The following is an 18,330-nucleotide window of genomic DNA, read 5'->3' on the forward strand; positions in this document are numbered from 1 at the left end:
AGAGAGAGAGAGAGAGAGAGAGAGAGAGAGAGAGAGAGAGAGAGAGAGAGAGAGAGAGAGAGAGAGAGAGAGAGATCTGCAACCGTCATTGGGCATGTTTGTGCTTGTTGTGAAGCAGTTGAAGATGATCCCGCATCATACACACACACACACACACACACACACACACACACACACACACACACACACACACACACACACACATACACACACACACACACACACACACACACACACACACACACACACACACACACACACACACACACACACACACACACACACTAACAACCACATGGTCTGTATAGGGCCGTTACTGTTGGTCCACTGACTCTCCACTCTGCTGTGTGTGTGTGTGTGTGTGTGTGTGTGTGTGTGTGTGTGTGTGTGTGTGTGTGTGTGTGTGTGTGTGTGTGTGTGTGTGTGTGTGTGTGTGCATCCAGAGGAGCCCCATTAGTCCAGGACTGTGTGAATAATTGCTGAATGGAGCGTGAACTCTGTGCTGTCCACACAGGTTCGAGCGCATGGAGGGCGGAGGTTGAGGGGGGGGGAATGAGTCAGATGAGACATGGATTTATGTTTGTGGTCAAGCTCAAGTTAAGTTATCCATGCTGCTTATCATGCTGTACAGAACCGCAATCCCCATCTTGCGTGTGTGTTTTTTTTAAGCGATTCGGTTGTGTTAATCCATCGCTGAGGTGCTGTTGTTAAAATGGGAGGGGGACCAATTATCTGTTATCATCTAAATGTAAATTATGGTATTCAAAAGGTGTGTATTATGTCCTAAGTCAGTCCTGGAGAAAAATACATTATTCAAATTCCATCTGGCTGATAGAATCTCGCCCCCTGCCCTGTCTCTGCTGTAGCCTAATGTTTAGATGTTTTGCTCCCTGAAACGGATGAGTCCAAATGAAAACGAGAGGGAAGACTATAGTGCTCTGATGTTGTGTGCACCTTTTGTGGTTTAATCTTCCCTTCAAACTTTGTCGTTCCATTTCTGAAATGGGAGATATTTCTAACAACATCTGGATTTTACACAGCTTTTTGTATTTTGAAAAAAGAACCGAAAGGAATCAAATCCTGCAGAAAAAAAACAAAAAACATTTCTTACAGATTTTCAGGTCTCTGTTCGAGTTTTTTTACTAATAAATTTGACTAACATGCAATACAACTTGTTTTTTACACAGGATGACACGAGAGCATAAAGCCTGTGTATATCCCTTAAGTCAGTACAAGAATAAAAACAACAACAACGGTAATCTCCTTTCTTACTGATTAATATTCTTCCTTGTGTCGATGGCCTTTTATTCACTTGATCATTTTCCGATGCTACGTTTTTAGCCCCTCTCCCTTTTTTTTATCACCAAAATTTACATTCGGCAGGTCAAGGCGCTAAAGCCCGACCACTTTCATCATATTATCCTAATAGAATACCCTCAGCTTTAGCGATACGAGGGTTACATTCTGTATCCTTGTTGTCATCTTCATAATAAAGGAGAACAAATCCTATGGTGATTTGGGGAACCGCTTAAGCACATAAGCTGCTTCAGGATTTAAAGATTGTTCCAAGGTGAAAAATGATAAGGGGCGTCAACAAACACTACGGCGCGTGCCACTTTCTGTAAAGACAATAATAGACGGGTGACCTTTTCATTGTTCTCCTCCAGAAACACTGTTGGGTTAAAGCCCTTTGTTATCTTAGGAAACCACAAACTAAATATCTGGGCCCAGGCTATTAACTTAGTTTTCTAATAGGCTTATTTACAATACACCTTTCACAATCTACTATATCACACTCTGGAATATGTTCTAATGAATTATTTTAAATAATACAGCTTTACCGTACATACGATTTTAATTATAATTCTGCAAATATCTTCTCATAATTGTAGGCCTACTTCTTTAGTGCTTTGTTTAAATATAAATGTTCCAGCACTATTTACACAAACATTTTAAATGAACCTGAATATTTGGACCAAGAGCCAAGGGTTAAAATGACTTTTATCTATTCGCTTTAATGAATAGCATGAACTATTGCCAGTAAGGACTACAATTAGATACAATATGTGGTATTGTCCACACTAGGTCAGGATTTACATCCTACATGGCTTATGATTATGAGTCGCTTCCAAACAGCGACGGAGGGGGAATGTTGTAAGGGGGCGTGTAAGTAGTTTGATAGGAGGCGGTGCTCTCAGGACGGTCTCGGATCCCATTGGCTACGATGATTCGTGCATCATCCGTTGTTTGGCTTGTTCCCTGCTGCTGCTAGTGGCTAATGCTAACTAGCGATGTCCTACACTTTCAAATAATACTCTCAATATCCTAAGATATGACGTATCGGATGTACCGCTAAATACAGCTTCTCCTGTGTAGGTAAGCTTGTTCATCCCTAAATGCCAAAATATGTTGATCATTTGTTATGATTAGTTAACAATTTAGCTCACCTAGCATGCTAGTACCCAAGCTGACAACCACTGATGGGGAAAAAAGCGATGTGACATGACAACAAAGAAGATTACTATACAATCAATACATTGATTGCCATGACTTGTCACTGAATCAGGGCGTAGCATTAGTCTCTGCTAAGTCAGCCAAAGCTCTTGATTAACAGCATTTTCATCTTATCAAGCTGCATTGCTTGTGTTGTGTGTGCATGGCAACCTCCCAGTATCTTAGCAGTGCTCACAACACTAGAACATGACTCACGTTGGGAACAACAGGATCTGCACAGGACACTGTATAACTTTTACAGAAAGCTTATGTGAGCTACACTTTATACCGCGTACTCTTGAAGCTAAGCAGGCTTATCTCAGGAATCCACTGTATCCTCTGATGTTTACTCTTCAGGTGCGATCCTAATCATATTTGATTCGTCGGTTTATTGCAGACTGCTTGACCTGTCAACCATGATGCATGGGAGCCCTACGTCAAGCGCGTGGAGATGACCTGCCATCCCATAGGGCATGGTCAGGATGGGGCCGGACGTGCCCCTACTCAATGAGTACAAGCAGGAGTTCTTCTGGAAGCGATTCCCCCAGACGGTGTTGGGGGGACCCCGCTTTAAGCTGGGCTACTGCGCCCCGCCGTACGTGTACGTGCACCAGGCGCTGCTGTTCCTCACGCCATGGCTCTTGGGGGGCGTCGGTACGCTGCTTTACCAGCTGCAGCTGCTCCAGGAGCTCCACGCCGCCGTGCTCTCGGGCCTGCTGATGTTCGGGGCCGCCGCGGGCATCCAGGCCCTGGCCGTGTACTCGGCCCGGAGGAGCGGCTCCGTGGAGCGGCTGGGCGCTCCTAACGTCCTGGCCGACGAGGAGGAGGTGGAGTTCACCCACTGCGTCGGCCCAGAGACGGTGCGGTTCATCGCCCCGGGGAAGCGCTTCGGGCTGAACGTGGTGCTGCACACGGTCCTGGCCGGGGTGCTGTGCGGCTTCGGCACGTGGTACGTGTTCCTGGGCAGAATGACGGCGCTTTACGGCAGCATGGGCACGTCCCTGGTGGTGTACATCGCCAGCTGGGTCACCCTGTGCACGGCGGAGTACTCACTGATCGTCAACACGGCCACGGAGACGGCCACCTACCAGGCCCAGGACACCTACGAGATCACCCCGCTCACCCGGCCCATCTACATCTTCACCTTCATCGCCGTCGATCTGGCCGACAGGTGAGCTACGGAGACGTGCGTCTTCCCCCGCCAAAGTAGCCAAAAGGTTTGACTAGTACCCTAAAGGTTTGACTAGTACCCTAAAGGTTTGACTAGTACCTGCAAGGTTTGACTAGTACCCTAAAGGTTTGACTAGTACCCTAAAGGTTTGACTAGTACCCTAAAGGTTTGACTAGTGCCCTGAAGGTTAGACTAGTACCCTAAAGGTTTGACTAGTACACTAATGGCTTGACTAGTACCCTAAAGGTTTGACTGGTACACTAATGGTATGACTAGTACCCTAAAGGTTTGTCACGTGTTTCTTGTTGGTTGCTCTTGTGGTCCAGGTTCACGAGCCCGTTTCCTGAGCTTCAGCTGGCCAGTCAGGTCCTCCATGTGCTCTTCCTCTTCCTGCCTCTGCTGTGGGCCCTGGGGATGCTGTCCCCGCTTGACGCCCTGCTGCTCTGGGGCATGGAGCAGACACTGGTGTTCGGCCTGGGCGGCTCGCCCATGTCCAGCAACCTTAGGTGATATTCTATTGACTGATTCTGCTGCCGACCGGAGGTTGAATCATCTCTGATTCAATCCTTTGCCCAATTGAGATTTTAAAGTGATTATACACAATAGATGGACGACTGAAGTTGCAAAAACCTTGTTTTAAATCTGTGCCCCTGAGGTGTGGACGTATCTGAACCAGGGGCATGATGAATGTCTCTGCGTCTCCTCCAGGCTCCTGGTGATGTTTTTCGTGTCGGTGGCGGTGGCAGGCTGTAACTTCTTCATCCCGTCCACCCTGGGCGTGGTCCTCTTCTCCGTGTCCATGGGCTTCCTTCTGAGCCTGGACCTCAGCCAGATCTCCACGCTGTGCTGCGCCGGGCCACGCCCTGCCAGCGGGGGCAGCCTGGGGCGGCGCAGAGGGGCGACCCCCTCCCCTCCCGGCTCCTTCGGCTGGCGGCTGGGATGCAGGGAGGCGCTGCTGTACCTCGGTCTGCTGGCCGCCGCCGTGGCCGAGGCCGGCCTGCTGCACCACTTCCTGGCTGCGGACCCGCCCCAGAGCCCCGCGGTCACTAGACAGCGGTTGCCCATCATCGCCTCCTACCTCCTCCTCTCCCTTTTCCTGCTGTGCTGGGTCCTCGGGGAGATCCAGGGGGCGTACGTCTGTGGAGGGGTGTTCCTGAACCCCTTCTACCCCAGGGGGATCTCCAACGTGCAGAGCTTCATCCAGAGCAGCAGAGGTCTCCACGTTGCGGCGGTCACCCGGAGAGTCCTCCTGAATCTGGGTGAGTCTCCCTCCCACAACGTTTACCTTATGGAGCAAAACTTAGTTTATTCTGACGCTAATTATTGGCTTTTATTTCTTATCTCAGTGTCCCCATTTGCCATGATTGCGTATCTGTCGACGGACAAGTCTCTCCAGTGGCTCCACACGGCGTCACTCAGTGTGGGATTCACGCGGGCGTTCAGAGTGGTAAAGACGATGCGGACACAAAGAAATGCTTACAATGCATCCATCAAAATAACATTATGACAAAACATCACAGGCAGGCCTTTTTAAACATACAAATATCACTTACTTGATTGATGTGTTGCTAAAACACATTCGCTACAAGCAGCGACTTTACATTTAGGGTATTTAGCAGAGGCTTTTGTCCAAAGTAACTTACAATAAGTACATTTGTCTAAAGAAAGAGAAAAAATGTATCGCTCGTCGGTACAGTGAGGATGTTCCTAGAACCAAGTGGCAAGCACACACGATTTGCTAGGATAAGACTAGCTAGGATAAGTGATGTTCCTCGAAATCACCACATTTCACGGTCGAGTTTAGAACAGGCAGCGCCCCTGCCTGACTAATACTCCTGAGGCGTCTGGACTGGAGCCTGAACCTGTCTCCCCCAGGTGTGGCAGAACTCTGAGGAGTCCCTGCTGCAGATGGCGGTGGTGGTGGCGGTGCGCCTGGCGGCCGGGGAGACGGCCCTACCGGCGTGGGACCGCCTGGGCACGGCCGTCCAGCTGCTGCTGGTGAGCGAGCCTCTCCTTGCACCGCGTGTCACAAACGACTGCAACCCTGTCCCGCGAGCCCCTGTTTAAATGACCCGGTTAAAGGGACCTCAAATGATTTTAAATTACATTTTTTACACCGGGAAGCCTTTCAGTTGTATTTACACAGCCCAGAATGTGCTAGAAGATTCACGATGACACACAGCTCATATGGCTGAGTCATGAGCAAATAATAAACATAAAACCAACACACCAGAGTCCACATTACCTAAGACGTGCTCCAGACAGACTGTGTGTGTGCTGACACCTGCTGTTCCTCTCTCTCTCTCCCCCCCCCCCCCCCCCTAGCTGGGTCTGCTGAGCGACAGAGTGGTGCAGTTCCTCTCCAAGCTCAAGTTCTCTCTCGCCGTGCTGGTCACGTCGTGGACGGAGAAGAAGCAGCGGCGGCAGGCGGCGGGCGCCCTGCTGGCCCTCAACGCCTCGCTGAGCCCCCTGCTGCTGGCCGTGGTGGTCCTGTCCGCCCTGCTGGCCGCCCCCCTGCTGCCCCTCTTCACCCTGCCCGTCTTCCTGGTGGGCTTCCCCCGGCCCCAGCGCAGCTGGCCGGGCCAGGTGGGCACGGCGTGCCCCTGCCCCGACTCCATCTTCTACCAGCAGATGAGTGGCAGCCTGGCGGTGGCGCTGAGGAGGGGCCTGGCTGGAGGGGCGCTGGGTTAGTGCTGGAGATGTTACCCGTACCGCTTTGGTTCTCCTTCCCCATACCGATTCCTGAACTTGGACGATACTGAGTGTACTGATGCAGCATCCAGCATTGTAACTAATAATAGCACTTGTAATCGCACAAGGGGTTTCTTATGATGACAGCACTGTATAGTCGGTTCACTTACTGTTCACTCACAAATTTATTTTCAGAACTTGATCATTTACATTTATGATCTATAATTAGAAAGTTGCATTTGTATTTTTGTCGTTAGGAGTTTCCCATTCTGACTTCCCACCCCCAACCATTAATGAACGCAGCGTAAAACTGCACATATTTATGATGCTCTCTGCCTGTGTAGTAAAGGAGCTAGTCACGTGATTGTAACAGATTGACGCATAGACTTGCATACTTACCAATACCCGATTAATTTCTATACCCATTTTACGCAGTGTCGGAGGAATTGGGAGACTGGAATCGGTATCTGAACCACTCTAGTCAGTGGGCCGTGCTGCTGGGGACCCCTCTGGGTCGCCCTCGGGTTGTGTGTTTCATCAATGGTTTTGGCCGTTCATGTTATTTGAGGGGCATTTATGTTCGTTTGACTAATACTCCTGAGTTGGAGCACAAACACGACAACTCCACAACATAAATGTTTGAACCAGAGTTCTTCCTATTATTTAATATTATTCATATATTTTCAGTGTGCATTGTTCCGCTGTGAGTCTTGCACAGCGCGGTAGGATTCGTACCAAAAAGCTCTTCCTCCGCTGCAAATGGAGGTCAATCCGTTGTGAATTCCAGCGACTTGTTTTCATTTTTAATTAGGCGGGCAGCGTAGCGCACGGCGAGCCGCCCTGTGTTCGCTCGGCTCGTGAATCGCAGAGACGCTGTTGAACCTCCAGGTGGGTCAAGCAGCAACTCTTATCTCGATGAAAGAGCACCTCTCACGGTTTGAGGCCGAAGAAGAGAATGTTGTTTTGACGACCAGCACATGGGAGCCCCTGGCAGTGATGTGATGATGCTCACAGGAGCCAGTGGAGCTCCTGTGAAGTGACCCGACACAAAGTGGCTCCGATCTGTATTCATTACATCCAAATGTTTCCACGCCATTAACCCCACCATACTCGCAGGCCTACTGGAGCTGTGTGTGTGTGTGTGTGTGTGTGTGTGTGTGTGTGTGTGTGTGTGTGTGTGTGTGTGTGTGTGTGTGTGTGTGTGTGTGTGTGTGTGTGTGTGTGTGTGTGTGTGTGTGTGTGTGTGGACTCGTATCAGAGAAGGGCAAGTACAAACTTAATTATTCATGGGTTGATGATTCAAAACAGAAAAGCGATGGCGTCACTCAATCTCATTGTTTACCGGGCTTGCTGAGAGGCCCCGGCTTTTATGTATAATTTACAGAACTAGCACGTTGTAGCCGTTTGCTGCTCGTAGCTGAATAACAGATGTCCCGTCCCGTGGCTTGCCTTCTGCATGACGGGCCGGGGGGAGGGGGGGGGGAGTGCGCATGACTGAACAGTAAGCAGGAACCCCGTGTGGCCGGCGTTTCTCTTCCCATCGCTGAGGTAGTGTAGGGAATATTTAGAGATGGCATCACGGTGTATGACATCATCCGTCAGCCACGAGCACATGAGTTATCGTCAAGCCAACGCTCCCGTCACCCTGCGCCCGCCTTCGCGTCCAACGTATCGCTGACCTGGGAGAACCCATCCCCCCTGGGGAGAACGGTTCGCAGTGGTCTCCCCTGTAAGAGGAAGGGCCTTTGGTTGTTTTTGGGCTAATGGAAAGGATTCAATGTTTGGATCTCTGTGCAGCCAGCCAGCTGAGAGTATCATGACCCCGCCTCGGCTGAGAGGGTGAGCTTCTCCCCCCCCCCCCCCCCCCCCCCAGCGTGTCCACCGAGAGCCTGGCAGTACGAGGGGCTGTGTAGCCGGGGGGCTGGCGCTTAGGCCCTCGGTCCTCGCGTCACAACATCCCCCTCGCTAACACGCATAAGGAACGGATGGCTTATACCCCCCTCTCCCTCTCTCTCTCTCTCTCTCTGTATCCCCGGAACGCAGGCTCCTTGTCCCCCGGCTCCCACTTCCTGGGCCGCTTCCAGGACCGCATGGTCTGGATAATGATCCTGGAGCGCGGCTACGGCTACTGCACCGTCAACATCAAGGTAGGGAGGGCGGCGTACCGGCCGGGGGTCGTGCCCCGAGACACGCGGCCGATTGCACTCATTCTTCGGGAGAATCGGTGCATGCCAGCGTCACTGTGATGATGACGCTGATCTGCTCTGTGATCGGCTCCAGGGTTTGGAGCTGCAAGAGACCTCATGCCACACGGTGGAGGCCCGGCGTGTGGACGAGGTGTTTGAGGGCGCCTTCGAGAAGACAGAGCGGCTGGGCTTCACCCAGAGTCTGAACCAGCACTGGGGCAATGCCCTGATCCCCTGCGCCGCCCTCCCCGTCCGGGTGTACTCCGACGCCCGCAACGTGCTCTCCGGCATCATCGACTCCCACGACAACCTGAGGAAGCTCCAGGACGACTTCCTGAAGGCGCTGGTGTTCCTGCTGCTGCGCCACTGTGTGGAGAAGCGACGAGGCTTCGCCTGGAGTACTGAGGAGGGGCCCGGCGTAGGGGGCCGGAAGTCCCAGTCCTCCCAGCCCGCCCAGTCCACGGGCAATCAGCGCGTGGAGACGGTCATAGTGGAGTCCAACGTGTCCTCTCTGAAGCTGAGGCAGGACAGCTCCAGCCTGACCTCCTTTGGAGACTGGTCGGATGAAGACGACTTGTTCGGGCCCCAACAGCCCAGGCGGACGGTGGCCCTGGTGAGCACGGAGGCCCAGCCGGGTCAGGCCCCGCTGCCGACCGGCCCCTCCCTGCCGGGCTCTGTGGAGATGGACAGCCTGTTTGAGAACATGGCCCTCTCAGCCCTGCAGCCGCTGCAGCCCCTGGGCCTGGGGCTGGGGCTGCCGGCGGTGGACAAGGGCCCGGGGGCCAAGGTCTTCGCCGAGAGCTCCGGCGCCCTCCCTCCCCTCCACTTCAGCTGCCCCGGGTCAGAGGCGTTCAACCTGCCCTCGGGCTGGAGGACCGCCCCTCTGCTGCCGTCCCGCCTGCAGCAGCTCCGGCACCTCTTCCCCGAGGAGTGGTTCCGGTTCAGCCTGGGACGGTTCGCCGAGGCGGCGCAGGGCGCGGCCGGCGACGACCCGACCAAGGCCCTGCAGGAGGACCGGGTCCTGAGGGAGCTGCACGCCCTGGCGGCCCTGTCCTGCGTGGTGTCCTTGGGCGCCGAGGCCTCCTTCACCAGCCCCAGCTACGTGTACCGCCTCTACTGCGGAGACGTGCCCTGGACGGACGGCCTGGACTGGCTCTCGGCCAGGAAGGACCTTTATCACCTCACTCTCAAGGCGTTCAGGTGGGAAAAGGCTTGCTGTATTTTAAACACTTTACCAAAATCCTTTTTAGTATCCCACATGCATTCATTTTTTGGTGTCTTTGTCCGCAGGTTTGCTTTTAAGCTGCTCTTTGATCAGGCCAGCCTGGGGCCCGTGGAAAGCCCTGAGGAATTGTTCAGCACCTTGGAGGAATATGAAAGGGATTGGTACATCGGTCTGGGAGCGGAGCGAGGCTGGCACGACAGCGTCCTTCAGGAGAAGCCCTACCTCTTCTCTCTAGGACATGACCTCACAATGGTAACCAAACAACCCTGTCAGCCATTCTCGCTTCTCTCCCGGCGGCGTGTAGAAGCATTGTAGCCATTTCTATGCTCACTTGGTAAACACGGCTCCCCCAGTTCAGTCAGAGACTTAAGGCAGACAGCAGAGGTCACCAAACAATGCAGGGAGAATAGTTGCGTTTACGGTGGGGGGTTTTGGCCAATCTGACATCCTATACAAGATTGACATTTTCCCAAGGTCCATGCGATAAATAATTGTAGAATTTCCAAATCAATGAGCACATTTTTATCATTTTACTTTCGGCAGCATTCGACCTATACCTGGATGGGCCCCAATTGGGTTCATTCTTCTGTCTATTTTCATTTCCATTTTCCTTTCACACATTCTGCTCTATCGATCATTGTTGCTTTACTCTGTGCCTGTGCTCACCTCGAAAGCCAAACTCGCTTCCGCCGGCAAAGAGCGGGGCTCTTGCTGCCGCGGTTGCAAGGGGTTCACAGCGTGCAAGAGTCAGACGGCGTGCTCCTGTGTGCAGGGTACCTACACAGGCCGGGTGCTGTCGCTGCAGGACCAGCTGGTGCAGCTGGGGCGTCTGAACGGCGAGGGGGTCCGCGGCCAGTGGGCCAACCTCTCCTGGGAGCTGCTGTACGCCACCAACGACGACGAGGAGCGCTACAGCATCCAGGCCCACCCCGTCATGCTGAGGAACCTCACGGTGCAGGCGGCCGACCCCCCCCTGGGGTACCCCATCTACTCGTCTGCCCCGCTGCACCTCCCCTGCCTGTGACCCCCCCCCCCCCCCCCCCCCGCTGCTCCCTACCTACACCAACACATCACCCTTCATCCCCACATCGCTGTACACAGAAGCATCTCTGTTAATCAAACAATCAATCTTTATTTATTTGTCACTTTTTGGGAAGAACATACAACTGAACACGTACAACTGTCAGGTCTCAAGTAGGAGCAGTTGAAAGGAAGGTACAAAAATACACACTACCTAGAAGAAATCGAAGCTAAGTATATGTGTTTTTTAGATGTTGGATAACGTGGTTTAAAAAGGTTTCCAGATTGTGAAGGCCTCTGTTCCTCTGGATGGCCGTCACAACCCGCATCGCAAGAGAGTGATTGGAGTCACCCCCCTGCTGAAGACAAGGAAGGGAAACGCACAACATTTGACTGACGCTAACTTGCCCATTTAAAGTGTAATCCAAGTCTAAAGTCTAAGCCTTAAGTGGATTAGTTATGACCTGTCTCGGAGCGGATGCTCATGTTCTTTTGATGCCGGTGTGCCAATATACATTAACTATCAGTAATCATTTGCAAATCCTCATCCAACAATGCATTAAGCACAGCGCCCAGATCAGCCTATGACCTTGAAAGACACACTGGCATCAACATTCTGGTAAAAAGATGTCAACATCGATTTGAGAGTTGAGGAAGTAAAGCACATACCCAGCCGTCTTCGCTTTTATATCATGTATCAATGCCAAGGATGGGTATCCACTAAAGCACAAACATTTGTATTTAGTTATTTTTAAGTATTCCTTTGCTTCCAAGAAATGAGCCTACTAGCCCAGATTGAGACACATGTTTCATACGCTTCTCAGAATTTCAGGTCTACCATTAGATGTCCACTCAAAAGGGACATCATTCTTTTGCTGTACGTAGGAAATGTTCAACTCAAGGCTGTGCCTTGTTTTTTTTGTAACGTCATATGTAATGTGCTTATGGTAATACTTGCCGTTCTGTTTACAGTTTACTTGTTTACAACCCTAGAATGAAGTTATTTGGATTTCCCATGGTTTGTTGTATATACGTTTGGTTTTACCTGTGTAAATGTATATACTTCTAATAAAATGGCTTGATAAACCCTGCCTCGAGTCAATAAAAAATAGTTTTCTTAGGATGATAAGGATGACATCGATGTCAACACGTCGCCCATGATTGAGTTTGTCACTGGAGTCTTTATTAGGATCTTTCAGTGACTGGAAAACTTTTCGTTTAGCTATACACAGGAAGTCTGCAGAGCTTCCTTCAGTGAAACTCTTATTGAAAAACTTTCAATAACTTGATATTTTGGTTGAAAGAAGGACCTTGATGGCCCGTCCCCATTATCCAGGGCTGGCTTTTAGTAATGCAACTGAATCTCTTTTTCGCTCCATTGTCCGTTTTCTGTTGTTTGGGACAAAACAGTGCATCCTACAAAAGAGGGAAAAAAGATGTACAAGATTCTGGCAATTCTATATAAAATGTTGCCAAAGGAAACGTCTTCAGGGTGTTTGATTGTAGTCCATCATTGTAATCTCTTCTGGATAAAAGGGAAGGAATCGGTAAACCAGCTATTGTGCGTATAACTAAGCAATAGCAAATGAAAGGGAGTCCTGTTCTACTGAATATCAGCACGGCTGTAGGTACAAAGAGCAGTGCTGATGTTCAGTATAATAGCACGACCTTGATTGTGATACAGCTTTTTATACAACAGTAGGTTCTGACCAGGTAATTTGATTGGACACGAGGCATGACCACTGCTAGACAGTACAACAGAGACTTTTAACTACCTTATGTATCACTTGGCTGTACAGATGTTTCTAATTAACCTCAATTAGCCTTCATAACCATCGAAAGCTGTGATGGATCGTCACTGTAGTCCTCTGTGGTTTCGGGACTAGGTGTGACTAAGAGAGTGGTAAATGTTCAACACGTGGTTTATTCAGAGAGGTAAACGGACGTGCACTCTGGAGGGGTCCATGGAGCATCTCCAGGTAAACCTTCAGTCTATGTCGGTGTGTGCAGGATGGTGAAGGAGCCCCAACTACAGGGTCTGACTTATCGTGTTGACCTCTCCATGTGCAGAGACAGAAGCTATTCTGAGATCGGGTTAGCACCACATGCACATAGGTGGTCTAATGAGGTGCTGATGTTGGCTTTAACATCGTGTGGTCTAAATAAGGCATAGAATAGCAAGACGGTAGGAACAATAAGACAGTAGAGGAAGCAAGACGCGTATAACACAGATTATACAATGCAGTAGGAACAAGACAGTAGTGGGTACAATACTTTATGTACAAGAGTACAGTTCCAAAAGCCGTTTATTAGTTAAGGGTTATAAGCGACCAAAGATAATTTGCTTGTTGAATAATTTCTTTGGCTCCACAAACAATAAGGCGACTGGGCTGGGACTGGACGGTTGCCAAGCAACACAAACACTTCCCAGCTTGTTAATTGCGTGTGTGTGCGTGCGCGTGCGTGTCCCAAATTTGTATTAAATCCGCCACGAGCGGAATGTTAATTAAACATAGGCGGACTATTGACTCAAGGTGAGCCAGCTTGAAAAATATTCTCACCAAATACCTCTCGTTAACTGCGTCTAGAAGTAGGCCTAAGCTTAATATTTGTATACGATCGCATGCATGGGATTGCTGCCCAGATGTTATATGAACGAGCTTCGTATTCAATAATGCAGATTCGTTATTTTTTCTTCTGCATGCCACATACCCAAATAGTATATATTTTTAAAACCAAATTTGATTCGCATTTCCATGGGAATATCATCTGGTGAGATTCACAGTTGACTGATCAGCATTTTCCCAGTGTAGCCATCAGACTCACTGGCCAGGCCAGCATGCAGCTGGGTTGTATGCCTATGGTCTGAGTCAGGCCCCACCCATCTTAAAAAAATAACCGACTGAGGCAAGGTCACGAACAGCACTATACAACCTGTGTCTATATGCGCGCAGTAGGCAGGTAAGGTCAAACATGAACCATTAAGCGGTAAACATTAATTCAATTCAATTCAATTCAAAGTGTTTATTGTCATATGCACAAATGAGACGTTCTCAGTTGTGCAATGAAATAGGGTTTTAGTATTTAATAAACCAGACATTTAAACCTTCTTTGATCGATGCAATACTCTCAGAATTTCAAAACGGCAACTTTAATTTGATAAAACAAAGAAGCATATTTCAGAATGTCAGAGAATGTGAATTTGTAATTTTACTTGGAATGATTTCCCTGCATGTGGTGTTATTTAACTTTTCATGAAAAATACGGATGCTGAGACGAACACGGATTCACAATACAGCCAACATAATTAAGTTAATTGTTTCTCTGAAATGGTGAGGGAAAAATCCAGTAGCCATTTAAGGATGTGTGCCTAAGGTTTAAAATGAACTTGTGTACAAGTGAAAATAATTACATTCGTGGAGAAAATCAATTCTGTAATTCAGTTCATTAATCAAGCAATCGGTATTAAAAAGAAACCAAAAAAACTTGCTGCATGAATAGGAAAGGAGTGTCTTTATGATAGTAGATAACTCAAATTCAGAATAACTACCGTTGCTGTTGGAAGAACTCGTATATTGTAGGATTTATCACTAAGGGCTTTCTTAGGATTATCCCAATCTGATTCTTCTGATTCTTTCAATCAGTTAAAGGACCTTGAAGTCCCCGTCTCAATATCCAGGGCAGGCTTTTCGAGACGTCACTAAAGCACTTTCCGTCTTCATTGTTGCTCCTCAGCAGGCCTTAGGTTTTGCAAAGTGCAAGCGCTCTGCATCCTGCAAAATAAATTCACAAATGATGCCCCCAAAATATTTACCAGAAAGGAAACCATTGTGTTACATTGTAAGTCCATCCTTATTAAATATATATCTATATCTATATAGATGTACAAATTCATTCCTGGCGGACAGCAGAAGACTCCTTATTGACGCAAGGTGAACAAGCATTCAAATATTTTCACAAAATACCTCACTAAGAGCTGCATCTAGGAGTAATATTTTGGCCAACTATTGTATACGTGTGACTGCTTTCCTAATGCTATACGAATGAGCTCCTACTGGATTTGTGGAGGCAGGTTTGTTACTCGTAACCCTTATACAACTGAAGTAGATTTTGTATTTATTTTGTCCCAGACAATCCAACTTGGGGATGGTTTTCCAGGGACAATAAAAATGCCTTTTCCTGTGACCTTTCTGCAGAGAATCAGTCGTGGCTGTCCAGCAGAGGCCACCAGACAGTGGGCAGGCCTCATGGCCACTGGGAGACAGCCGGCCGGGTGCACTATCATTCGCTTTAGTCCCATTGCGTCTCAAGTGAATGCACCTTCATGCAGCAACCCCTTCCTATACGCAGCAGACTAGGGCCAGGTCATCAACAACTGAGCCCAATTGTTGCCACACCGCTCTCAACAATGTCTGCCTGACTTCCAGGCTGTGCCCAGCCCCATCCCAGATTTCACATTCATCATCATTTATGCTGTACTTGCAGGATACCATTTAATAATACTAAAATATTGGAGGGACAAACTGATTGGGTTGCGTTGTTATTGTGAAGGGTACCTACCAAACCGGCTTTGAAATTTTGCACTATTCTTTTGCCAAACATAGCGGTGAGGAACCACGCCCATGTAGGGGCGTACTGCCACAGGTAGCAGAAGCCGAGGACCGGCTGGTCGGATATCCACATCTCCTTGGCCTGGTTGGCCATGCCCACGAGGATCCACCGCACACAGCGGCTCGTACTCATCTTGTGCTGCTGGTCCTGTCCTTGGGCCATCGTCTTACGGAAGGAAAAGGGTAGGAAAGCATTACAAAGGCTTTGTGGTCAAGCTGTTTATTGGAAATGATTGCTACAATTTCTTTTCCTGAAGGATAATGTTCTATTTTAGCCCCTTATTCGGCCAGCTTCACCATTACTATATTTGGATTTTCTTAAAATAAAATCATCTATAGATATATATATTTTTTAAACAACACCAATTGGGTATCATCAAAGTCTAAATATGTGGACGCCAAAATATTGTCCATATGGCACAGCCTCAAACCCCATTACATAATTACCTTGTCGACCTCTTCTGTGAAGCAATTGTCGACGATCTTTGACTGCACAGGCCCCGGACACACGGTGCTTATGAGTATTTTCGGATAGTCCGTCAGCTCAGAGCGAAGGCAGTTGAAGAAGCCCTGCAGACACACAGTCAACAATTAAGGAGATGTGAGACAAAGCTGACGTGAATGAGAGCTAGGATCCCTCGAGCCCTCCCTGGGTCTGCCCCAGGTCTGTCCTGTTGGGTCTGGTTCTCCCCTCAGAAAACTGGTATACTGGCTGAACCCGACTGGTAGCAGAGTCCATGGAGCATGGCAATACGATTAAAACATATTGGTGTTGGCTGAGTAAAAACGTCTTTACAGGGGCTAACAAGAAGGGACAAAAAAACACGAATCATCCAGCTCAATATTCACAACCCAAACTGCCATGTTCAGATACCTGGAGAGCATGTTTGCTGGCTGAATATCCTCCTCTCAGGGGAGCCCCGATGATGCCAGCCACGCTGCTAACAGTCACAACACTCCCCGTTCCTCGCTGCATCATGTGAGGCAGGACTTGTTTGGTGAGGGAGACGGTGCCGAGGAAGTTGAGCTCCATCAAGGCATCATAAACGTCATCGCTGGTCTCCAAGCACAGAGACCGCTGGCTACGGCCCCCGTTATTAATCAGGATATCGATCTGAAAAGGTTATGACACCATTTGTAAACTTGTATTTAAAATGTGATCAAGCTGTCAAGTGATCACCGATTGCGTGCGGGAGGATCCTGAATTGTACGACTGCTTACATTGCCAAAGTGCTGGATAGCTGCGTTCGTTTTAGACTTGAAGGATTTTCTCTCCAGCAAATCCAGTTGAAGAACAAGAACATCCTCCTCTTGTACATGCGAACACTCTTATACAATAACAGAGAATAATGTCAGTCATACATTGTATGCATCCTTATGTGTGTGACCTCAAGTCACAAGGATCAAGGAGCGATGCAGCCCATGTTCTATCACAAGTCACTGACTTGTGATAGGAAAATTGGCTGCAGCGGTCGATTATAACAAATAGGGAAAGGTTTAAGATTAGGTCTCTCACCCATACACCGTTGTTTCACTCTATTAAGCTCATCCACACGACGGGCCGAAAGAATGAGCCGAGAGCCAAACTTTGCCAGTTGATACGCCAATTCCTCTCCTATCCCACTTGATGCTCCAGTGATCCAGACCACCATGCCTTTTAATTCGGTTTCTGAGGGTCATGTGTTACATAGTAATATGTGAAAAACAACTACTACTCAAATTTAAGTGTTGGTAGTTTGTATTAGATCTCAATGAAGTTTATTTAGTTTAACGGTTTATACCATTGGCATCAGCTGATTCAAATGTACTCCAGAAAACAATACAATTTAAAAAATGTTTCATCAGTTGTTCAATACATTTACTACGTTGTAGTAAGTGCGTATGCTACGTTATTCATCATAAAATCAAATGTATAACACAATAATAAATAATTCAATAAAATATATAATAAAGTAAAATCAAACGGTGGGCAATGTTTATAATAGTCAATGAAATAAAACAAGATGTAACGTGAACTTGAATCATACCTGGTCTCCGCCCAAACATGCGTGCCCAGAGTAAAGTGAAGTCAGCATCAGCAAAAATGAAGCGCAAAGTTTGAATCAGTGCGTAAATTGGAATTAAGTACCAGAGCGCCAAGAGAATACAACAGTCCATAATTAGCGAAGATAATAAAGAATATCCTACATTGTGAAACAAGTTCCCTAGTGGCGTGCCGTGACCTCTGACCACGACGTCACTTCCTGTTTATTAAGCTCTAGATCTAGAATACCGTTCACATGTTCCAATAAATCGTCTACTTTTAGGTATGTAAAAAACATTTATCAGACACAATCAAAATCCTTAATGACGTAATCAAGCACATATTGATAATTTTTCCAAATAAGTGATCGACAGATGGCTTTTTCCCAAAATATACTGTTCAATTTGAATATTCGAAAATGATTCAGATTCTACTTTGAATCTTTTTAATTTCGTTGGATCTGTTATGTAAGCTTCCTTTTGTATTATAGGTATGCATAATTAAATGACTGATTTTAGGGCAAATTATTTCATAAAAATATATCATATAGTAGGCCTTTATGTCATTTTTCCACTTATCCATCCATTTATCATCAAAATACAGTGCGTTCCAAAAAAATAAAAAAATAATAATGTTTGCAACCATGGTATGATATGTGTTAAGAATAAAAGCCATTTACAACACAATTTACCTCAAGAAAAACAATTTTGTGGTTATTTTGATGGTCAGACCGGCCATAATTAATTGTCCAGAATTGCAAAGGAATTTGCTGTTTACCAAATGCACTGAATTTGTTGTTCTATAACAGTTATTCACCAAAGTATAAGGGTTATCCATATATCATGGTGAAAACCTTTTTCCTTTTGCCATTAAATAATAGCTTTTAAGAGATTTCAATGAGGAGCCCTGAG

The 18,330-nt window shown here is 47.9% G+C and overlaps 2 protein-coding genes across 3 annotated transcripts; one reads left to right on the plus strand and one right to left on the minus strand.

The window, feature by feature from the left end:
• Positions 1-2,230: 2,230 nt before the first annotated feature.
• On the plus strand, positions 2,231-11,877 carry pcnx4 (pecanex 4). Of its 2 annotated transcripts, none has more exons than XM_030356650.1 (11): positions 2,231-2,376; positions 2,891-3,664; positions 3,991-4,170; positions 4,373-4,923; positions 5,011-5,111; positions 5,540-5,662; positions 5,990-6,350; positions 8,399-8,502; positions 8,636-9,741; positions 9,832-10,018; positions 10,539-11,877. In XM_030356650.1, the coding sequence occupies exons 2-11, from the start codon at positions 2,967-2,969 to the stop codon at positions 10,788-10,790; spliced, it is 3,663 nt and encodes a 1,220-aa protein (XP_030212510.1). In that variant the 5' UTR covers positions 2,231-2,376; positions 2,891-2,966; the 3' UTR covers positions 10,791-11,877. The 2 variants fall into 2 exon arrangements, with proteins under 2 accessions (XP_030212510.1, XP_030212511.1); XM_030356651.1 differs by having other exon boundaries at positions 2,231-2,372.
• A 1,908-nt stretch (positions 11,878-13,785) lies between these two features.
• dhrs7 (dehydrogenase/reductase (SDR family) member 7) lies at positions 13,786-17,630 on the minus strand. The gene is made up of 7 exons (XM_030356733.1): positions 17,424-17,630; positions 16,913-17,065; positions 16,618-16,724; positions 16,271-16,510; positions 15,844-15,966; positions 15,347-15,562; positions 13,786-14,559 (listed from the first exon to the last, which is right to left on the minus strand). The coding sequence occupies exons 1-7, from the start codon at positions 17,551-17,553 to the stop codon at positions 14,518-14,520; spliced, it is 1,011 nt and encodes a 336-aa protein (XP_030212593.1). The 5' UTR covers positions 17,554-17,630; the 3' UTR covers positions 13,786-14,517.
• Between the last annotated feature and the right edge of the window lie 700 nt (positions 17,631-18,330).

This window comes from Gadus morhua, chromosome 5 (genome assembly GCF_902167405.1).
Source record: "Gadus morhua chromosome 5, gadMor3.0, whole genome shotgun sequence".
NCBI classification, from domain to species: domain Eukaryota; kingdom Metazoa; phylum Chordata; class Actinopteri; order Gadiformes; family Gadidae; genus Gadus; species Gadus morhua.